This window comes from Bufo bufo, chromosome 1, assembly GCF_905171765.1.
Source record: "Bufo bufo chromosome 1, aBufBuf1.1, whole genome shotgun sequence".
In the NCBI taxonomy this organism is placed as follows: Eukaryota; Metazoa; Chordata; class Amphibia; order Anura; family Bufonidae; genus Bufo; species Bufo bufo.
The window spans coordinates 317,768,886-317,784,431 of NC_053389.1; the positions used below are offsets into that span (position 1 = coordinate 317,768,886).

Here is a 15,546-nt window from a genome sequence, read left to right on the forward strand (position 1 = left end):
AGTCAGTGGAGCGCAGCGTCTGGTCACGTGGGGCGGCCGAGAGGTAGGGAAGAGTAATGCGCTCTTTGCTTATTATACATTATTACATTGTGGCGGGGGGTGGTGGGGGGGAGGGGGAAGATAGGAGGAGGTGGGGCTATGGGCAAGATTCCCTCAATGGGTACATGGGCCGTTTAGGGTTGAAAAATTGTGTCTATAACTCCCCTTTGTAAATCGGGGTGTTTATTGTGATTGAGACTACAAGGGTCAAATCGGAAGGTTGCCCATTATAAGAAACAGCCAAAGTTTAACTGCTCATTAAGACCTGAGGGGGCCATGGTTTTAAGATAATATATCCATCTGGCCTCCCTTTTTAGTATAATTTTATCCCAATCACCACCCCTGGTAGGTGGATTTACTTTCTCAATGGCCATAAAAGACAGCCGTCCACAGCCATTGCGAGAGCTGTGGACGTGTTTTGCCACAGGAGTGTCTTTGAATTTGGCCACATTATTGAGGTGTTCGCCTACTCTCCTATGGAATTCGCGGATAGTCTTGCCTATGTATTCTTTTCCGCACTGGCAGACAATCCGGTAGCTGACCCCACGGGTCTTACAGTTGATGTAATCACGGATGGCAAACTCCCTACCAGTGATATTACTCACAAATGAATTGCGAGTCTTAATGTATGGGCAGGCAATGCAACCGCTGCAACAGTAACAGCCCCGGTTTGGGTTCTGAAGCCAGGCACAGCCCGACGATGGTTGTGGGGTGTATTGGCTCTGGACCAATCGATCGATGGTTGTGGGGTGTATTGGCTCTGGACCAATCGATCCCGTAGGCTCCTACCTCGTCTATAAGATATGCTTGGAGAATCTCCCAGCACCTCCCTCAGATCCGGATCCATCAAAAGGATGTGCCAATGTTGGTTGATTATGCCTTTAATGGACTTGGCTTCGCCATCATACGAGGTTATCAGGCGAATCAGTTTGTTGGATGATACTGGTTTCTGTTTGGGGGTGAGGAGAGTAGAATTTCCAAAAGGGCTGATCTAAATGCTAATTTAAGCACGCGATCCGGATAGCCTCTTGGTGTAAGAATTCTTTCTTACTGGAACAGTTCCATCTTAAGCGTAGATACTGTCCCTTGGCGATCCCGCGTTTGAGAGGGAGCGGGTGTTCGCTTTCCCATCGTAGGAGTGAGTTGGTCGAGTTAGGTTTTCTATATACAGATGTGTTCAACTCACCCATCTGGTTCTTAGTAATCAGGACATCCAGAAAGGGGAGGGCCCGTTCATCTGATTTGTGTGTGAAACGGAGCCCTACCTCATTCTTGTTGTGGTCCTTCACGAAGGACTCAAAGGACCGCTTACTGCCATTTCATATGACAAAAATGTCATCAATGTACTGTGCCCACAGTCCTATGGGCTCGGTATGGAGGAGGTATGCCCGCTCTGTTGCAGCTATGTCAGATTATACTCTTCCTGCAGGATTTCCTTTTGCATACTTTGGATTTTTCCCCTGATGATAGACCGCTTGAAATGTGACACGTCGGGAACTATCCTATAGGGCATATTAGGGATATCTCTCCATTTTAGGGTAAGGTATCCAGACAGGGCTGCCCCTTGCGGTATAGGAACTCTGTGTAGACAGGCAGGTGCACAGTAGCAATGCCCCCATCCCCAATCAGGGATTACTAGGGACATTGGTTCCCTGCACTGTCTACAGCTCCAACTTACCAACGACCACATCTAGCAACCGGTACAGGTGTATTCCTTCCACCACGCTCAGTTGGTCCCTATCAGGGTTGCGTCGGACTGGTAAGACTGTTCCATACTTTTTAAGCCATACCCTCATTGTCTGTACGTGGCACTTTTTCTCTTAAAAAGTATACTAGTAAAAGTTATATTTTAAAGCTCCCTCATATCCATAATGGTTTTCCAAACTGCCAGTGGGAGCACCCCTATCTAACTACCATTAATCTACACATGGTTTTAACCCTTTAGGTATTCCACAAGAATTAAAGGAAAATATAGATAAAATTTCAGAATTTCACTTTTTGGGCAGATTTTCCATTTTAATCCATTTTTTCAATTAACAAAGCAAGGGTTAACAGCCAAACAAAACTCAATATTTATTAACTAAATTCTGTAGTTTATAGAAAAACCCCATTTGTGATCGTAAACTGCCATATGTGCACACGGGAGAGCGCAGAATTAAAGGTGTTTTTGGAGGGCAGATTTCACTGGGATAATTTTAAGTTGCCATGTCACATTTTAAGACCCCCTGATGCACCCCTAGAGTAGAAACACCAAAAAAGTCACCCCACTTTGGAAACTATGGGATAAGGTGGTGATACATATGATTACACTTTTTGTGAGGCAAGGTAACAAAAAATAGCTATTTTGGCAACATTTTAATTTTTTGTTATTTACAATGTTCATGTGACAGGTTAGATCATGTGCTATTTTTATAGAGCATGTTGATATGGATGCGACAATTTTTGGTTGTTCGTTTCAGTTTTACATAATAAAGCATTGTCAAAAAAATATATTTTTTAGTGTCTCCATATTCTGAAAGCCATAGTTTATTTTTTAATTTTAGGGCGACTGTCTTATTTAGGGGCACATTTTTTTGGGAATGAGATAATGGTTTGATTGGTACTTTTTTAGGGTGCATATTACTTTTTGACCGCTTGGTATCACACTTTTTGTGATGTAAGGTAAAAAAATTGCTTTTTGAGACAGTTTTTTTATTTTTACGGTGTTCACCTGAGGGGTTAGGTCATGTGATATTTTAATAGACCTGGTCGTTACAGATACAGCAATACCAATTATGTATACTTTTTTTATTTTTTTCACTTTTAACACAATAAAAGCATTTTTGAAAAAATCATGGTTTAGTGTCTCCATATTCCGAGAACCATAATTTTTTTATTTTTTGACAGATTTTTTTTATGTAGGGGCTCATATTTTGCGGGATGAGGTGACAGTTTGATTGGTACTATTTTGGGGGCATACTTCTTTTTGATCGCTTGCTGTTGCACTTTTTGTGATCTAAGGTGACAAAAAAATTATTGTTTTAGCACAGTTTCAATTTTATTTTTTCTACTGTGTTCAGGAGAGGGTCGTTACAGACGCAGAAATAACCAATATGTCTGGTTTTCTTATTTTTACAATTTTATGTGGTTTATTTTGATTTTTTTTCTTGAAACTAAATTTTTTTTAATGAAAAACATTTTTAACTTTTTTGTTACTTTTTATTTTTGTCACAATCTGGAACTTCAACTTCTGGAGTCTGATTCCCTCTACAAAGCATTACAATACATGCTGTATTATAATGCTTTGACTGTCAGATTATATGCTGACAGCCTGCCTGTGAGACCCAGCCTAAGGGGCTGGATCTCATAGGCTCCCGTTGAAGGCAAGCCCCGATGCCTATGGAAGGCATCGGGCTGCCTTCTCTGCCAATGGGTCCCCATCACTGGAACACAGGGGCCCGATGGAGATGCGGAGGGTACCCAAACCCTCCTCTATAGGTTACCTCACACTATTTTGTTTGTTACCGTATATACTCGAGTATAAGACGAGTTTTTTGGCACATATTTTTGTGCTCAAAAAGCCCCCTCGTCTTATACTCGAGTCTAGGTCTGTATTATGGCAACTTACATTGCCATAATACAGACCATGACATGTTGGGGGCCGGAGAAGCTGTTACTTACCTTTACAGCTGCTCCGGTCAGCTCCCAGCACGTCCGTGCGGCACCTCTGTTAAGCTCCCAGTAGGAGCAATTTGGCCGACCCGAAAATGCCGTGATTATATATGAAGGGGCCCCACTCACATAACTGGCTTTGTGTGTAAAGTATTTTACTAGTGTGTGAAACAATCTCTCTCCTATTGATAACAGGTCCAGCCTCTGTACTCACTTTCACGATGAATGCACTGCAGCGAGCGCTTCCTGAAGTGGGAGGAGCGTTACTAAGTGACGTCAGTCACGCGCCGGCCAGCTAGCTCCCGCTTGCTGTAGTGCATTCATAGTGACAGTGAGTACAGAGGCGGCCATGTTATCAATAGGAGAGAGCTTGTTTTACCCATTTTTCCCATTTTTTGGGGGTAAAATTAGGGGCCTCGGCTTATATTCGGGTCGGCTTATACTCGAGTATATACGGTATGTTTTGGGGGTTTTCTGCTTTTTTAACATATTGTTGTATAGTATGCAAAAGGATATATATGCCATCTTTAAAAGAAGCCATAAAATATTACCTTTCATTCTTCTTACCTTATAGGAGGAGTTTAACATTACCCCTTGTGAATTGACTTGCTCTTCATTCTCTGGTGTTTGAAAGTTATTTGGAGTAAAGACAATTAAGTCACTTTTAGGTCGCAATGAATTGGAGTTTATTTGATACTGAGTGTGCTGAGAATACATCCAGCTCCCTCCAGTGTTAGAGCAGATCTTGTAATTTTCTTTAAGCTCATTGACCTCATCTCTGTACTTTTGCCATCTTAACACACTGAACACAATTAGAGTAATGAGAAAAATACTTGATATGATGCAGATTGCAACAACTAAGTAAATATTTTCATCAGAAAATGCTTCAAAAGTCACCTTCGTCTCTTGATTATCAAACATTAATTCTTCTCCATGCTCCACCACAGATATAACAATTTGCGACTCTGCAGTCATAAACGGTTCTCCATGATCCTGAGCAATTACATGCAATCTATACTCATCATTGTCTGAATCTGTCAATGACCGTTTTAAAGTAATTTCTCCAGTTTGATGTGCTATGGTAAAAGGAGATTTTCCAGATCCTCCAAGGTCCTTTAATTTATAAAATGTCCAAGCATTGTATCCAGAATCCAGATCTATGGCCTTCACTTTAGTTATCAGGTGTCCAGGTTCTGCTGACCTAGAAGTTTTAATTGTTATTTCAGAATGAAGTGGGGTGAATGTAGGAGTATTATCATTAATATCCTCAATGAAAATGTTTAGAGTAAGGTTAGAGCTTAGAGCTTGTAGGCCAGCATCAGTGGCTTTTATATGACATTGGAAATATGCAATCTGCTCATGGTCAAATGAAACTAAAGCAAATACCTTCCCATTTTCTGGATTAATGGACATGTAAGAGGAAATGGGTATCCCATCAATTGTCTGCTGTCTAATTGAGTAAGTAATGAAAGAATTCTGTCCAATATCTGGGTCATAGGCTGATGCTGTGTATATATGAGACCCTGGTGGGTTGTTCTCCTTAATGAATATTGTGTCTACTGACTGGACAAATCTTGGAGCATTGTCATTAGCATCACTTATATCAATCTTCAGAGTTTTTGAGGTAGACAGGGAAGGGGAACCTTCATCTCTGGCAGTAATCATAACTTCATATGCATCTTTCACTTCTCGATCCAAAGGTTCATTTAAAGTCAAAGAAAAATCACTCATGAAAGCTGGATTTATCTTAAATGGTGAAGGATAAGAAATATAGCAATTGACTTTTCCATTTGATCCTGAATCTTTATCATGAACACTGATGATGGCAACTGTTGTCCCCTGAGGAGAATTTTCAGGAACAGGAGCGGATAATGATGTCACTGTCATCTCAGGAGAGTTGTCATTGATATCCAAAACAGTCACTAGAACTTGACAATGTCCAACTAGTTGGAAATCTCCATGATCTATAGCTTCAACTTGAATTTCAAACATATTAACAGTCTCAAAATCCAATTTGCCTTTCACTCTTATTTCTCCTGTGTATTTGTCTAAATTAAATGCTTCCTTTGCTTCACTTGACATCATATCACTAAATTTATATAGTACTTCTCCATTTTTCCCTTCATCTGGATCAGTAGCATTTAGCTTGAACACAAACATCCCTTCTACAGCGTTTTCGTTAACACTGCACTGGTAAAATGGCTGATCAAAGGCAGGAGCATTATCATTGACATCTTCAACATTTACAAGAATAAGTGTGGTTCCACTCAGTCTTGGTTTGCCTCCATCATAAGCTGTAAGGGTCAGGTTATGAACAGATTGCTTTTCTCTGTCTAAATTTTTTTTAAGCACAAGCTCTAATGACTTGATTTGATTTATATATTTTTGGAAATCTAATGCAAAATAATCATTTGCACTGAGCTCATAGTTTGTTACAGAATTTGTTCCAAGATCTGGATCTGTAGCTACCTTCAATAGGAAACGAGATCCTGCAAGTTTTATTTCTGATATGATAAGATTTGTCACAGTGGGGGAGAATGCTGGATTATTGTCATTTATATCTTCTATTTCTACCTCTACGCGATACATCTGCACAGGCTTATCTACAATGACCTGTAGAGGAATAATACAGAAGGGTGTATTTGGACACAATGACTCTCTGTCTATTGTCTCTTTAATAAACAGAATCCCATTCTGTAGATTAACCTGGAAATATTCCTTCTCATCTCTAGAGACTATATGTAACATTCTGGAATTAATCTCACCTATATCCAGTCCAAGATCCTGAGCAATTCTTCCAACAAAGGTGCCATGCTTGGATTCTTCTGGGATGATATAATGCAGCTGACTCAGGACCATATCCCAGGACATTTGTAACAAAAAGAAATTGACCAACCTGATCTTTGCTTGATAATCCTGTCTCTGGTAAAGCATTTCTTAATATAAGTGCAGGTGAAGGTGAGAATTTCTCCAAGTAAGGCACTGAAGCTTATGGAAGAACAAGGAAAATGGAAAAAATATCTATCATGGCCGGTATCCGTAGGACAAAAATCTCATATATTGATAGTATCAAGAAAAGAGGAAATGTAATCTCTATTAGTTAGTGTGGAGTGCCATCTAGTGCTCAATTTCCAGGCTACACATACTGTAGGTATATTTGTCTTTTATTATTTTCAGAATAGTTTGTATAAATTTTTAATACATAATATACAGTCTATTTTTTCCAAATGCCATATTAAGTTAAAAGTATTTTGTAATATTTCCAGTCTGATTCTGACTGTATAATCTAGAATAATGAATTTTGCCTTTCTTAATTTATTTTTTATGGTTTAAAATGTATAATGACCTATTTAAGTAATCTTCATTTTTAAGAATCAACACTTCTACTTTGAATAACATAGTAACAAGAGTAATAACACTTAGAAAATTGTGTTTTTGAAAATTAAGCAGTGTGTTAATGTACCTTACTGACTTATTTAATTATTTTCTCGCTATACAATACTCATACTGATTTACTAAACGTAAAACATTTGAAAGAATACTTTTTTACTGTTTGTTTTTTACTGTACTGTTTGTATTTTTAAGTAAAAAGAAGTAGAATAGAAATATTAACACTGACATATTTTACCTTTTTTTATGACAACTATGTTGTCAACTATGTTGTGAGTTTTATTAAAATTATTAGGTAAAATAGAGCAGTGACTTCTGTCCATAGAGTTAAATAATGTAATGTACAGTATTCCATATTTTATTTAGTTTAGGTTCCCATTTTTAGCAGATGTTCTATGAGGAGCCTATATTGTAGATTCTAGCAAAAACTGATAAAATATTACTATATGTAGTTTAGTTTTGTCCAACTATATTTGGGAGTCCATGATAAAATCCTGACAAACCCCTTCATTGTCAGTGAAATCCATCAGGTGGATGCTGGAGTACCAGAACAGAAAAATGGAATTTTGCCTCTATTATGCATCTGTTCTTAACAAGTGGCACAACATTTTCCAGATATAGCTCCTATGACTTTACAAATTTTAATATACTGTGAAAGTTTACAAACAGGTCACTGCTTTTAATAGACCACTTTTGATCCAGAATATTTTTAAGGACTATTTTCATGACACTCATGTTCTAGAGAAATGCTTTTTATTTTCTTCTAGTTGACCACTTTTCTATATTTTGGGTAATTGTATTTTAATCACAGTCCTTGTTGCTTGCTTTTTAAAGTAGAGTTTTCCATTATTTTAGTCATAATTAGATCAAGAACAAATATGGATGTAGAAGAGTTAACAGTCACAGTCATAACGCGTTAACTAAATATGATAACTCACTAAGTGGGTGTGTTCACTCTGCTATAATCTGTAGTGTTACATCACTTTCTTTCTTACAAAAAAATTTAAATGAACATAATCTTTATATACTAGTTATTCTACAGGGTGGCCCATTTATATGGATACACCTTAATAAAATGGGAATGGTTGGTGATATTAACTTCCTGTTTGTGGCACATTAGTATATGTGAGGGGGGAAACTTTTCAAGATGGGTGGTGACCATGGTGGCCATTTTGAATCCAACTTTTGTTTTTTCAATAGGAAGAGGGTCATGTGACACATCAAACTTATTGGGAATTTCACAAGAAAAACAATGGTGTGCTTGGTTTTAACGTAACTTTATTCTTCCATGAGTTATTTACAAGTTTCTGACCACTTATAAAATGTGTTCAATGTGCTGCCCATTGTGTTGGATTGTCAATACAACCCTCTTCTCCCACTCTTCACACACTGATAGCAACACCGCAGGAGAAATGCTAGCACAGGCTTCCAGTATCCGTAGTTTCAGGTGCTGCACATCTTGTATCTTCACAGATAGTGAAGATACAAAGATAGTGGGGCCATTCTTCATCAATGGAAACCTCAAGGCCACTGGATATGCAAAATTGCTACATAATGATGTGTTTCCCTCTTTATGCACTGAAGTTGGCACGTTCCCTGAGTTTTTCCAGCAAGATGGTGCACCACCACATTATGGGTGTCAGGTCCGAGCATTCCTAGATGAACAGTTTCCTGGAAAGTGGATTGGTCATCGTGGGCCAGTTGAAAGTGGATTGATCTGACCCCCTTAGACTTTTATCTTTGGGGTCATCTGAAGGCAATTGTCTATGCTGTGAAGATACAAGATGTGCAGCACCTGAAACTACGGATATTGGAAGCCTATGCTAGCATTTCTCCTGCGGTGTTGCTATCAGTGTGTGAAGAGTGGGAGAAGAGGGTTGCATTGACAATCCAACACAATGGGCAGCACATTGAACACATTTTATAAGTGGTCATAAACTTGTAAATAACTCATGAAAGAACAAAGTTACGTTAAAACCAAGCACACCATTGTTTTTATTGTGAAATTCCCAATAAGTTTGATGTGTCACATGACCCTCTTCCTATTGAAAAAACAAAAGTTGGATTCAAAATGGCCGACTTCAAAATGGCCGCCATGGTCACCACCCATCTTGAAAAGTTTCCCCCCTCACATATACTAATGTGCCACAAACAGGAAGTTAATATCACCAACCATTCCCATTTTATTAAGGTGTATCCATATAAATGGCCCACCCTGTAGTTATGTTATTAAACAGTCTCTATATGAGCCTCCTCTGCCAGGTTAAGTTGAAATGCTAAAAAAGGTTTTATGCTTTTTGTAATGTTTAGAAAAACAATATTAACTTGGAAAATGGTAGAATGGACAATAGTCTGGAATCTGATTTTAAATATACAGTAACTTTAATGACAAATCACCCAGAAAGTAAGTTTGGGTGTTAAAGGCAATATCGTAGAAAAAAAAGAGCTTTAAAATTATTTGAAGGTACGCAATAATTATTGAAAATATTAAATTAACTACACTCTCTGGGATTAAACAAACTATATACTGCTTAAATATCAAATTATCTATAAAAAAAATCAACATTTTCTGAAATCTACTCAATATAGAAGAATTCTCAGGGTCTTTTGAATATATTTATAAAATGTTTGAAATGCATATGTTTTGTGCTCTAAACAAAACTAATACAAAATATTTACAATCGCTACATAAAAAACTATAAAAGATAAAAAGGTATTACAATTAACAAGTAATACAAGTAATAGTTTTCACCTTGATAGTTCAAAAAGTATATTCATATATCCAGTAAAGACTCATAGTACTGCTAAAAAAAACAACAATGAATTGTGTAAACCATGACAATATAAAATAAAAAATTTTTTTCCTGTCTGCTCACTAGAAATCACAAATCCATAACCATTTCTAGTTATACTAGTAGGAAACTAGGAATGATAGAAAAATTATGATTTACATATTTATAACAGAAGTTATAAAGAAGTTCGATTTTTTACAACCTTTCCTCATAGTTCTGATGCCAACATATCTTGTTTGCTTTAGAAATAGCAGATTGTTACAAGACAAATTCATAGTTAAATTTAGTACCCATGGTTATAACTAGAGATGTGCGAATTTCTCAAAAATACTATTCGGCCGATTCGCCAAATTTTCTGAAAAGATTTGATTTGATCAGAATTTATTCACAGCGAATCGCGTTAAAAACAGCTATTTCCTGGCTTCAGAGAGCCTGTATAGTGGTGTAGAACACTGTGCCTTGCAGTAACACGCATAGGGAGTCTGCTATGGTAGTGAAACAATACTGTGAGTCAGTATGACACACACATGACAGGCGTCGCTCTAAGAATCACTGCACACTTCACTTATTTGGGCAGTTAAAGAGGACCTTTCACTAGTGTACAAACTAAAAACTAACTATATCTGTGGGCAGAGCGGCACCCAGGGGTCCCCCTGCACTTACTAATATGTCCGGGCGCCGCTCCGTTCGCCCGGTATAGGCTCCGGTGTCTGCAGCTCCGTCTGTTGTACTGGACTGATTTTTTGTATGAGGCTTGTCCCTTGCTGCAGCGCTGGCCAATCGCAGTGCACAGCTCATAGCCAGGCTGTGCTGACACCCTGGTATACCCACTGTACACCAACGCTTTTTCATGGGAGGCGAGCGGGGGATCGCGATCCCGCCTGCCGCACCGCCCGCCTCCCGCACCGCCCTCACCGCCCGCAACACCCCCCTGCACCTCCCACCGGGATAAAATCATTCAGGGGTGCAGGGGGTGTGTATTTTAGAAATACTAAAGTTTCTGATCGCCGCGGTTAGGGACCGCGGGGATCAGAAACTGCATAAAACGCAACAAACCGCAGGTCTGAATTGACCTGCGGTTTGTTGCGATCGCCGACATGGGGGGGTCACGGGACCCCCCCGCGCATTTAGCCGAGGTGTCTGCTCAATGATTTGAGCAGGCACCTTGTTCCAATCACAGCCGGCCGGGCGGCAGTGATCGGAACAACACATGACGTACCGGTACGTCATGTGTCCTTAAGGACTCGGGAAACATGCCGTACCGATACGTCATGTGTCCTTAAGGGGTTAAAAGTCACCAACCTGCCAGCGATGATCATTGGCTGGCAGGCTGGTGACGAACTTCTCCTGCGCCTTTTCCCAGCCCGCATTGCTCATGTGCGGGCCGGCTATGCTCGAAATCTCGCGTCTCGCGAAGGGGCACGCCGATGCGTCTAGGAGGAATAACCCGGCCGCCCGTAGGACGCAATCCTGCGTTAGCCGGTCGGGAGGTGGTTAAGCAGACTGTGATTGTCTATTGTTGTGACTTAAATTAAGATCAGATGATATTTTATGACCAATTTGTGCAGAAATCCATATCATTCCAAAGGTTTCACATACTTTTTCTTGCAGCTGTACAATATTTTACAGGGTCTGCTCACCTGAAGGCCCTCGCATATAATGTTTTAGAGGGTCAGATCATCTGCAGGCCCTCACCTACAACCTTTTAGAGGGTCAGCTCACCAGCAGGCCCTCGCATATAATGTTTTATAGGGTGAGCTCACCTGCAGGCCCTCACGTACAACCTTTTAGAGGGTCAGCTCACCAGCAGGCTCTTGCATATAATGTTTTACAGGGTCAGCACACCAGCAGGCCTTCACCTACAATCTTTTAGAGGGTCAGCTTACTTGAAGGCCCTCGCATATAGTGTTTTAGAGGGTCAGATCACCTGCAGGCCTTCACCTACAACCTTTTAGAGGGTCAGCTCACCAGCAGGCCCGCACCTAAAATCTTTTACAGGGTCAGCTCAATATCAGAAATAAAATAAAAAATTTTGAGGTATGGGAATTTTAAAACATAACTTTTACTAGTGATTATTAAAATATATCAACACCATAGAGACATACAACAAATACTGTATAGAACACTTGTGTGCAAAAAGCCACACTTTGGCTACAACTTACTTAAAATACATCACCAGGCAGGTTTGGACCATAGGATACAACACAGGAGAGGAAAAAATTGAACAATCTCACCGATCCAGATGTGATGGATGGTTATTTCGGATGTGGATCATTCGAATGCCCCTAGGTTGCCATCAGTGCCAGCTCAGGTGCGTGGTCCATGTATCGCCAAGTGGAAGATAGGAGTTCTCCAATATGTCACATATGCGAAGCAGGGTAGCTCTTGAACGTCTATGCAGAGGTGGCAGCAGGAACAGCTATCCCTAAATTACCATGTAAGGGGAAGGGAGCTGAAAGACCCTGCCTACCTATGCAGAGCACCCACCGCAAAAGGAGCCATCCTGCCCGGTTGCCTGTTCCTAGGCCTGGGCAGAATCCCTAGTGCACCCTAGAAAGACGTTCCCGATGTGCCACGTTTTGTTGCAGTAACTCAGCAGGGGATACGCAGTCTAGGTTAAATAAGCTGAGTACACTAATTGCCGAGTACACAATTGTCTAGGTTAAGTAAGCTGAGTACACTAATTGCTGGATACACAATAGCTAGTTGCTGAGTACACAAATAGCTGAATACACAATTAATAATTACATGAATTGCTAAACTCTGAATATTCTAAATATCAGAAGTGGGTAACTCCAACTGTGAGTCAAGAGAAAGGGATTACAACCAATGTAAGAAGATGTCCCATACTAAAGATGCAAGTGGTCGGGAAGAATCCCTAAGGTGCCCTATAGTGATAAGGGACTTAAAGGTAATTACCAACTACAGTAGCCTAACTACCAGTTGGCAGGGGCTGCATGACTCCACGTCCATTCTGATGCTCTGTGTCTCGGTAAAGGCGCCGCTTTGTGCCCTTATTTGCAAAATCCGTATGACAAGTCAGGTGACTCGATCATGTGATGCCGAGACTGCGGCCACAGGCTTGCCAGCGTGTTACGTCATGCGCCCCGTGGAACTCAGGCAGCGATCACATGATGCGTAAGTAAAGCAGTGGGGACAGCGGCAGCGCCGCCCCGCAGTCAGATATGCCAGATCGGAGGAATGGACATTCCGGCTAAGTGGGCACGGCATCGATAACTGATGCCTGTTAGTATACAACAGTGCTTCTCAAATAGTGGGGCGCCAGGCTCCGTAAAGGGGGGCTCGTTCAGGGCCGGCCTTTGGGGTGTGCGGGCTGTGCGGCCGCACAGGGCGCCATAGCAACAGGGGCGCCGGGCGGCCGACAGCTCGCAGTGTAATATGCGGCAGGGAGATGAGCGCTTCCATTGTGGAAGCGCTCATCTCCCGTCTCATCAGAGGCCAGTGCAGGCGCTGGACGCGATGTACAGAGCGGGGGCCGGGGGAGGGACTGGGAGGAGTAGCTGGGGGCCGGCAATAGCGGTGGGGCGGTGCGGTCACTGTACTATAGCCCCGCCCCACCGCTCCCTCCGGTATACTAATATAAAATGTATTATTGAATTAAAAATTATTAAACATGCCCCCCTCACTCCTAATAGTACCGTATATCCGAATTTTTTCTGTATAATGCCAGCAGGCAGGCCGGGCGGCCGGCACGTCCCTCAGTGATGTCACGTGCCTGCGCCGCCTGCTTTATGAATGAAGCAGGCGGCGCAGACAAGTGACGTCACTGAGGGACTCGCCGGCCGCCCGGCCCGCCTGCCGGCATTATACACAAGAAATTCGGATATACGGTACTATTAGGAGTGAGGGGGGCATGTTTAATAATTTTAAACGGTGGCGGCGGGCACACGGAATCTGTGGATGGCACAGTTAAGGGGTGGGGGTCTGTGGATGTCACTGTTATGGGCTGGGGGGGCACTGTGGATGGCACATATATAACAGTGCCAGCCACAGATCCCCATGTAACAGTGCCAGCCACAGGTCCCCCCCATAAGTGTCCGTCATCCACAGATCCCACCATAAGTGTCCGTCATCCACAGATCCCCCCATAAGTGTCCGTCATCCACAGATCCCCCCATAAGTGTCCGTCATCCACAGATCCCCCCATAAGTGTGTGTCCGATCCACATTTCTTTCTTTTTTTATTCTCTTATACGTTAATAAGGATACAGTGTTATGCAGAGGTGTACTTATAACAATTTTATAGACAAATGATACTATTTACAGTCGCGCGGGGGGGCGCAAAATGTTTTCTTCTTCCTAGGGGGGCATGACAAAAAATAATTGAAAAGCACTGGTATACAACAATAATTCAAGGAAAGGGCATTTTATGCAAGATCCCCCCAAGTGTGATCAACCGCACATAAAGGCCAAGGGAGCCCCAATGGGTAAAGACATATTCACATGACAGCAATGCAGAAATAAAAATGCAGAAATATATTCCTGTAGCAAGAATACGACTATTTCTATAATGGTATAAGAGCAATGAAATTGAGATACTGGAACTAATGGTACACTATACATTCAAAAATGCATTTAGAGGAAACTGCTGTAATTAAGTTGTTCATTCCGACCAAGCGGGGCCATAGTCTTCAGATAGTAAATCCATCGGCCCTCTTTTTGGAGAATTAGGTGGTCCCAGTTTCCAACTCTATGGGGGGTATGACCTTGTCAATACTCTTGAATGATACCCTTGCCCTGCCCTGATAATGGCATATAACATGCTGGGCTACTGGTGTATCCCTTCCATTGGCAATATCATTCAGATGTTCTCCTACTCTTTGCTGAAATTTGCGAATGGTTTTGCCAACGTACCCCATGCCACACTCACAAGTAAGGAGATAAATCACCTCTCTGGTTGGGCTCCACCCACACAGAGCTAATCTCTGGCCCCCAGGTTGTCAATCTGTCAGCCCGTCCATTTAGTAAGATTGAAACCTAGGTTCTTGAGCTGGGTCTCACCTTTGTGCCCACACCGAATTTTGATAGGTTTAACCTGATGAAGGATTTGAACCTATTCATTCGTAAGCTTCGGTGGCACAAACATTTTCGGCATCAGGAGAGAAAAAAGTGTCGAGAACTAGGGATACCAATAGAGATTTTACCAGACGTTTGTCTTTTGTATGCCCTTGAATCAGAAACATATCGTAGTGAAGGAACAGGACCATTCACTAGCCTGAAAGTTAAAAGCAGCAGGATGCCACCCCAGACAGGAGAAGTCTCATGCATTGAAGTTTTTTTAGATCTGGTAACCAAACAGATTGAGGGGATGCGACTCCAACCCTCTGAACCTAATTGTGATCCTGCCATGAAGGCCGCTATTGCTGATTTGGAGAATGACAAGTCAGTGGTGATTAAACCGTCGGATAAGGGCGGCAATACGGTCATCATGGATGTGGATCAATATCGTACAATGTGTGAGTCCCTCCTGAGGGATGGTGATACATATCAGGCACTTAGTCAAGATTTTAGTCAAAAATTTAGGAGTGAACCTAAGGGTATTCTGGATGAGGCCAAACAATCTGAGGTTATCACACAAGATGAAAATGACTTCCTTCTACCGATACATCCACATATGTTGACATTTTATTGTCTCCCGAAACTACACAAGGGTG

At 41.4% G+C, this 15,546-nt stretch overlaps 1 protein-coding gene across 1 annotated transcript in view; it reads right to left on the reverse strand.

Moving 5' to 3' along the window:
- The window catches only part of LOC121008965 (protocadherin alpha-3-like), a 40,510-nt gene extending 33,886 nt beyond the window's left edge, over positions 1 to 6,624 (reverse strand). The window contains exons 1-2 of the mRNA XM_040441845.1: positions 4,242 to 6,624; positions 1,131 to 1,200 (exon numbers count right to left, since the gene is read on the reverse strand). Coding sequence (XP_040297779.1) covers positions 1,131 to 1,200; positions 4,242 to 6,624 — 2,453 coding nt within the window. The remainder of the gene's footprint in view (positions 1 to 1,130; positions 1,201 to 4,241) is intronic.
- Positions 6,625 to 15,546: the final 8,922 nt, after the last annotated feature.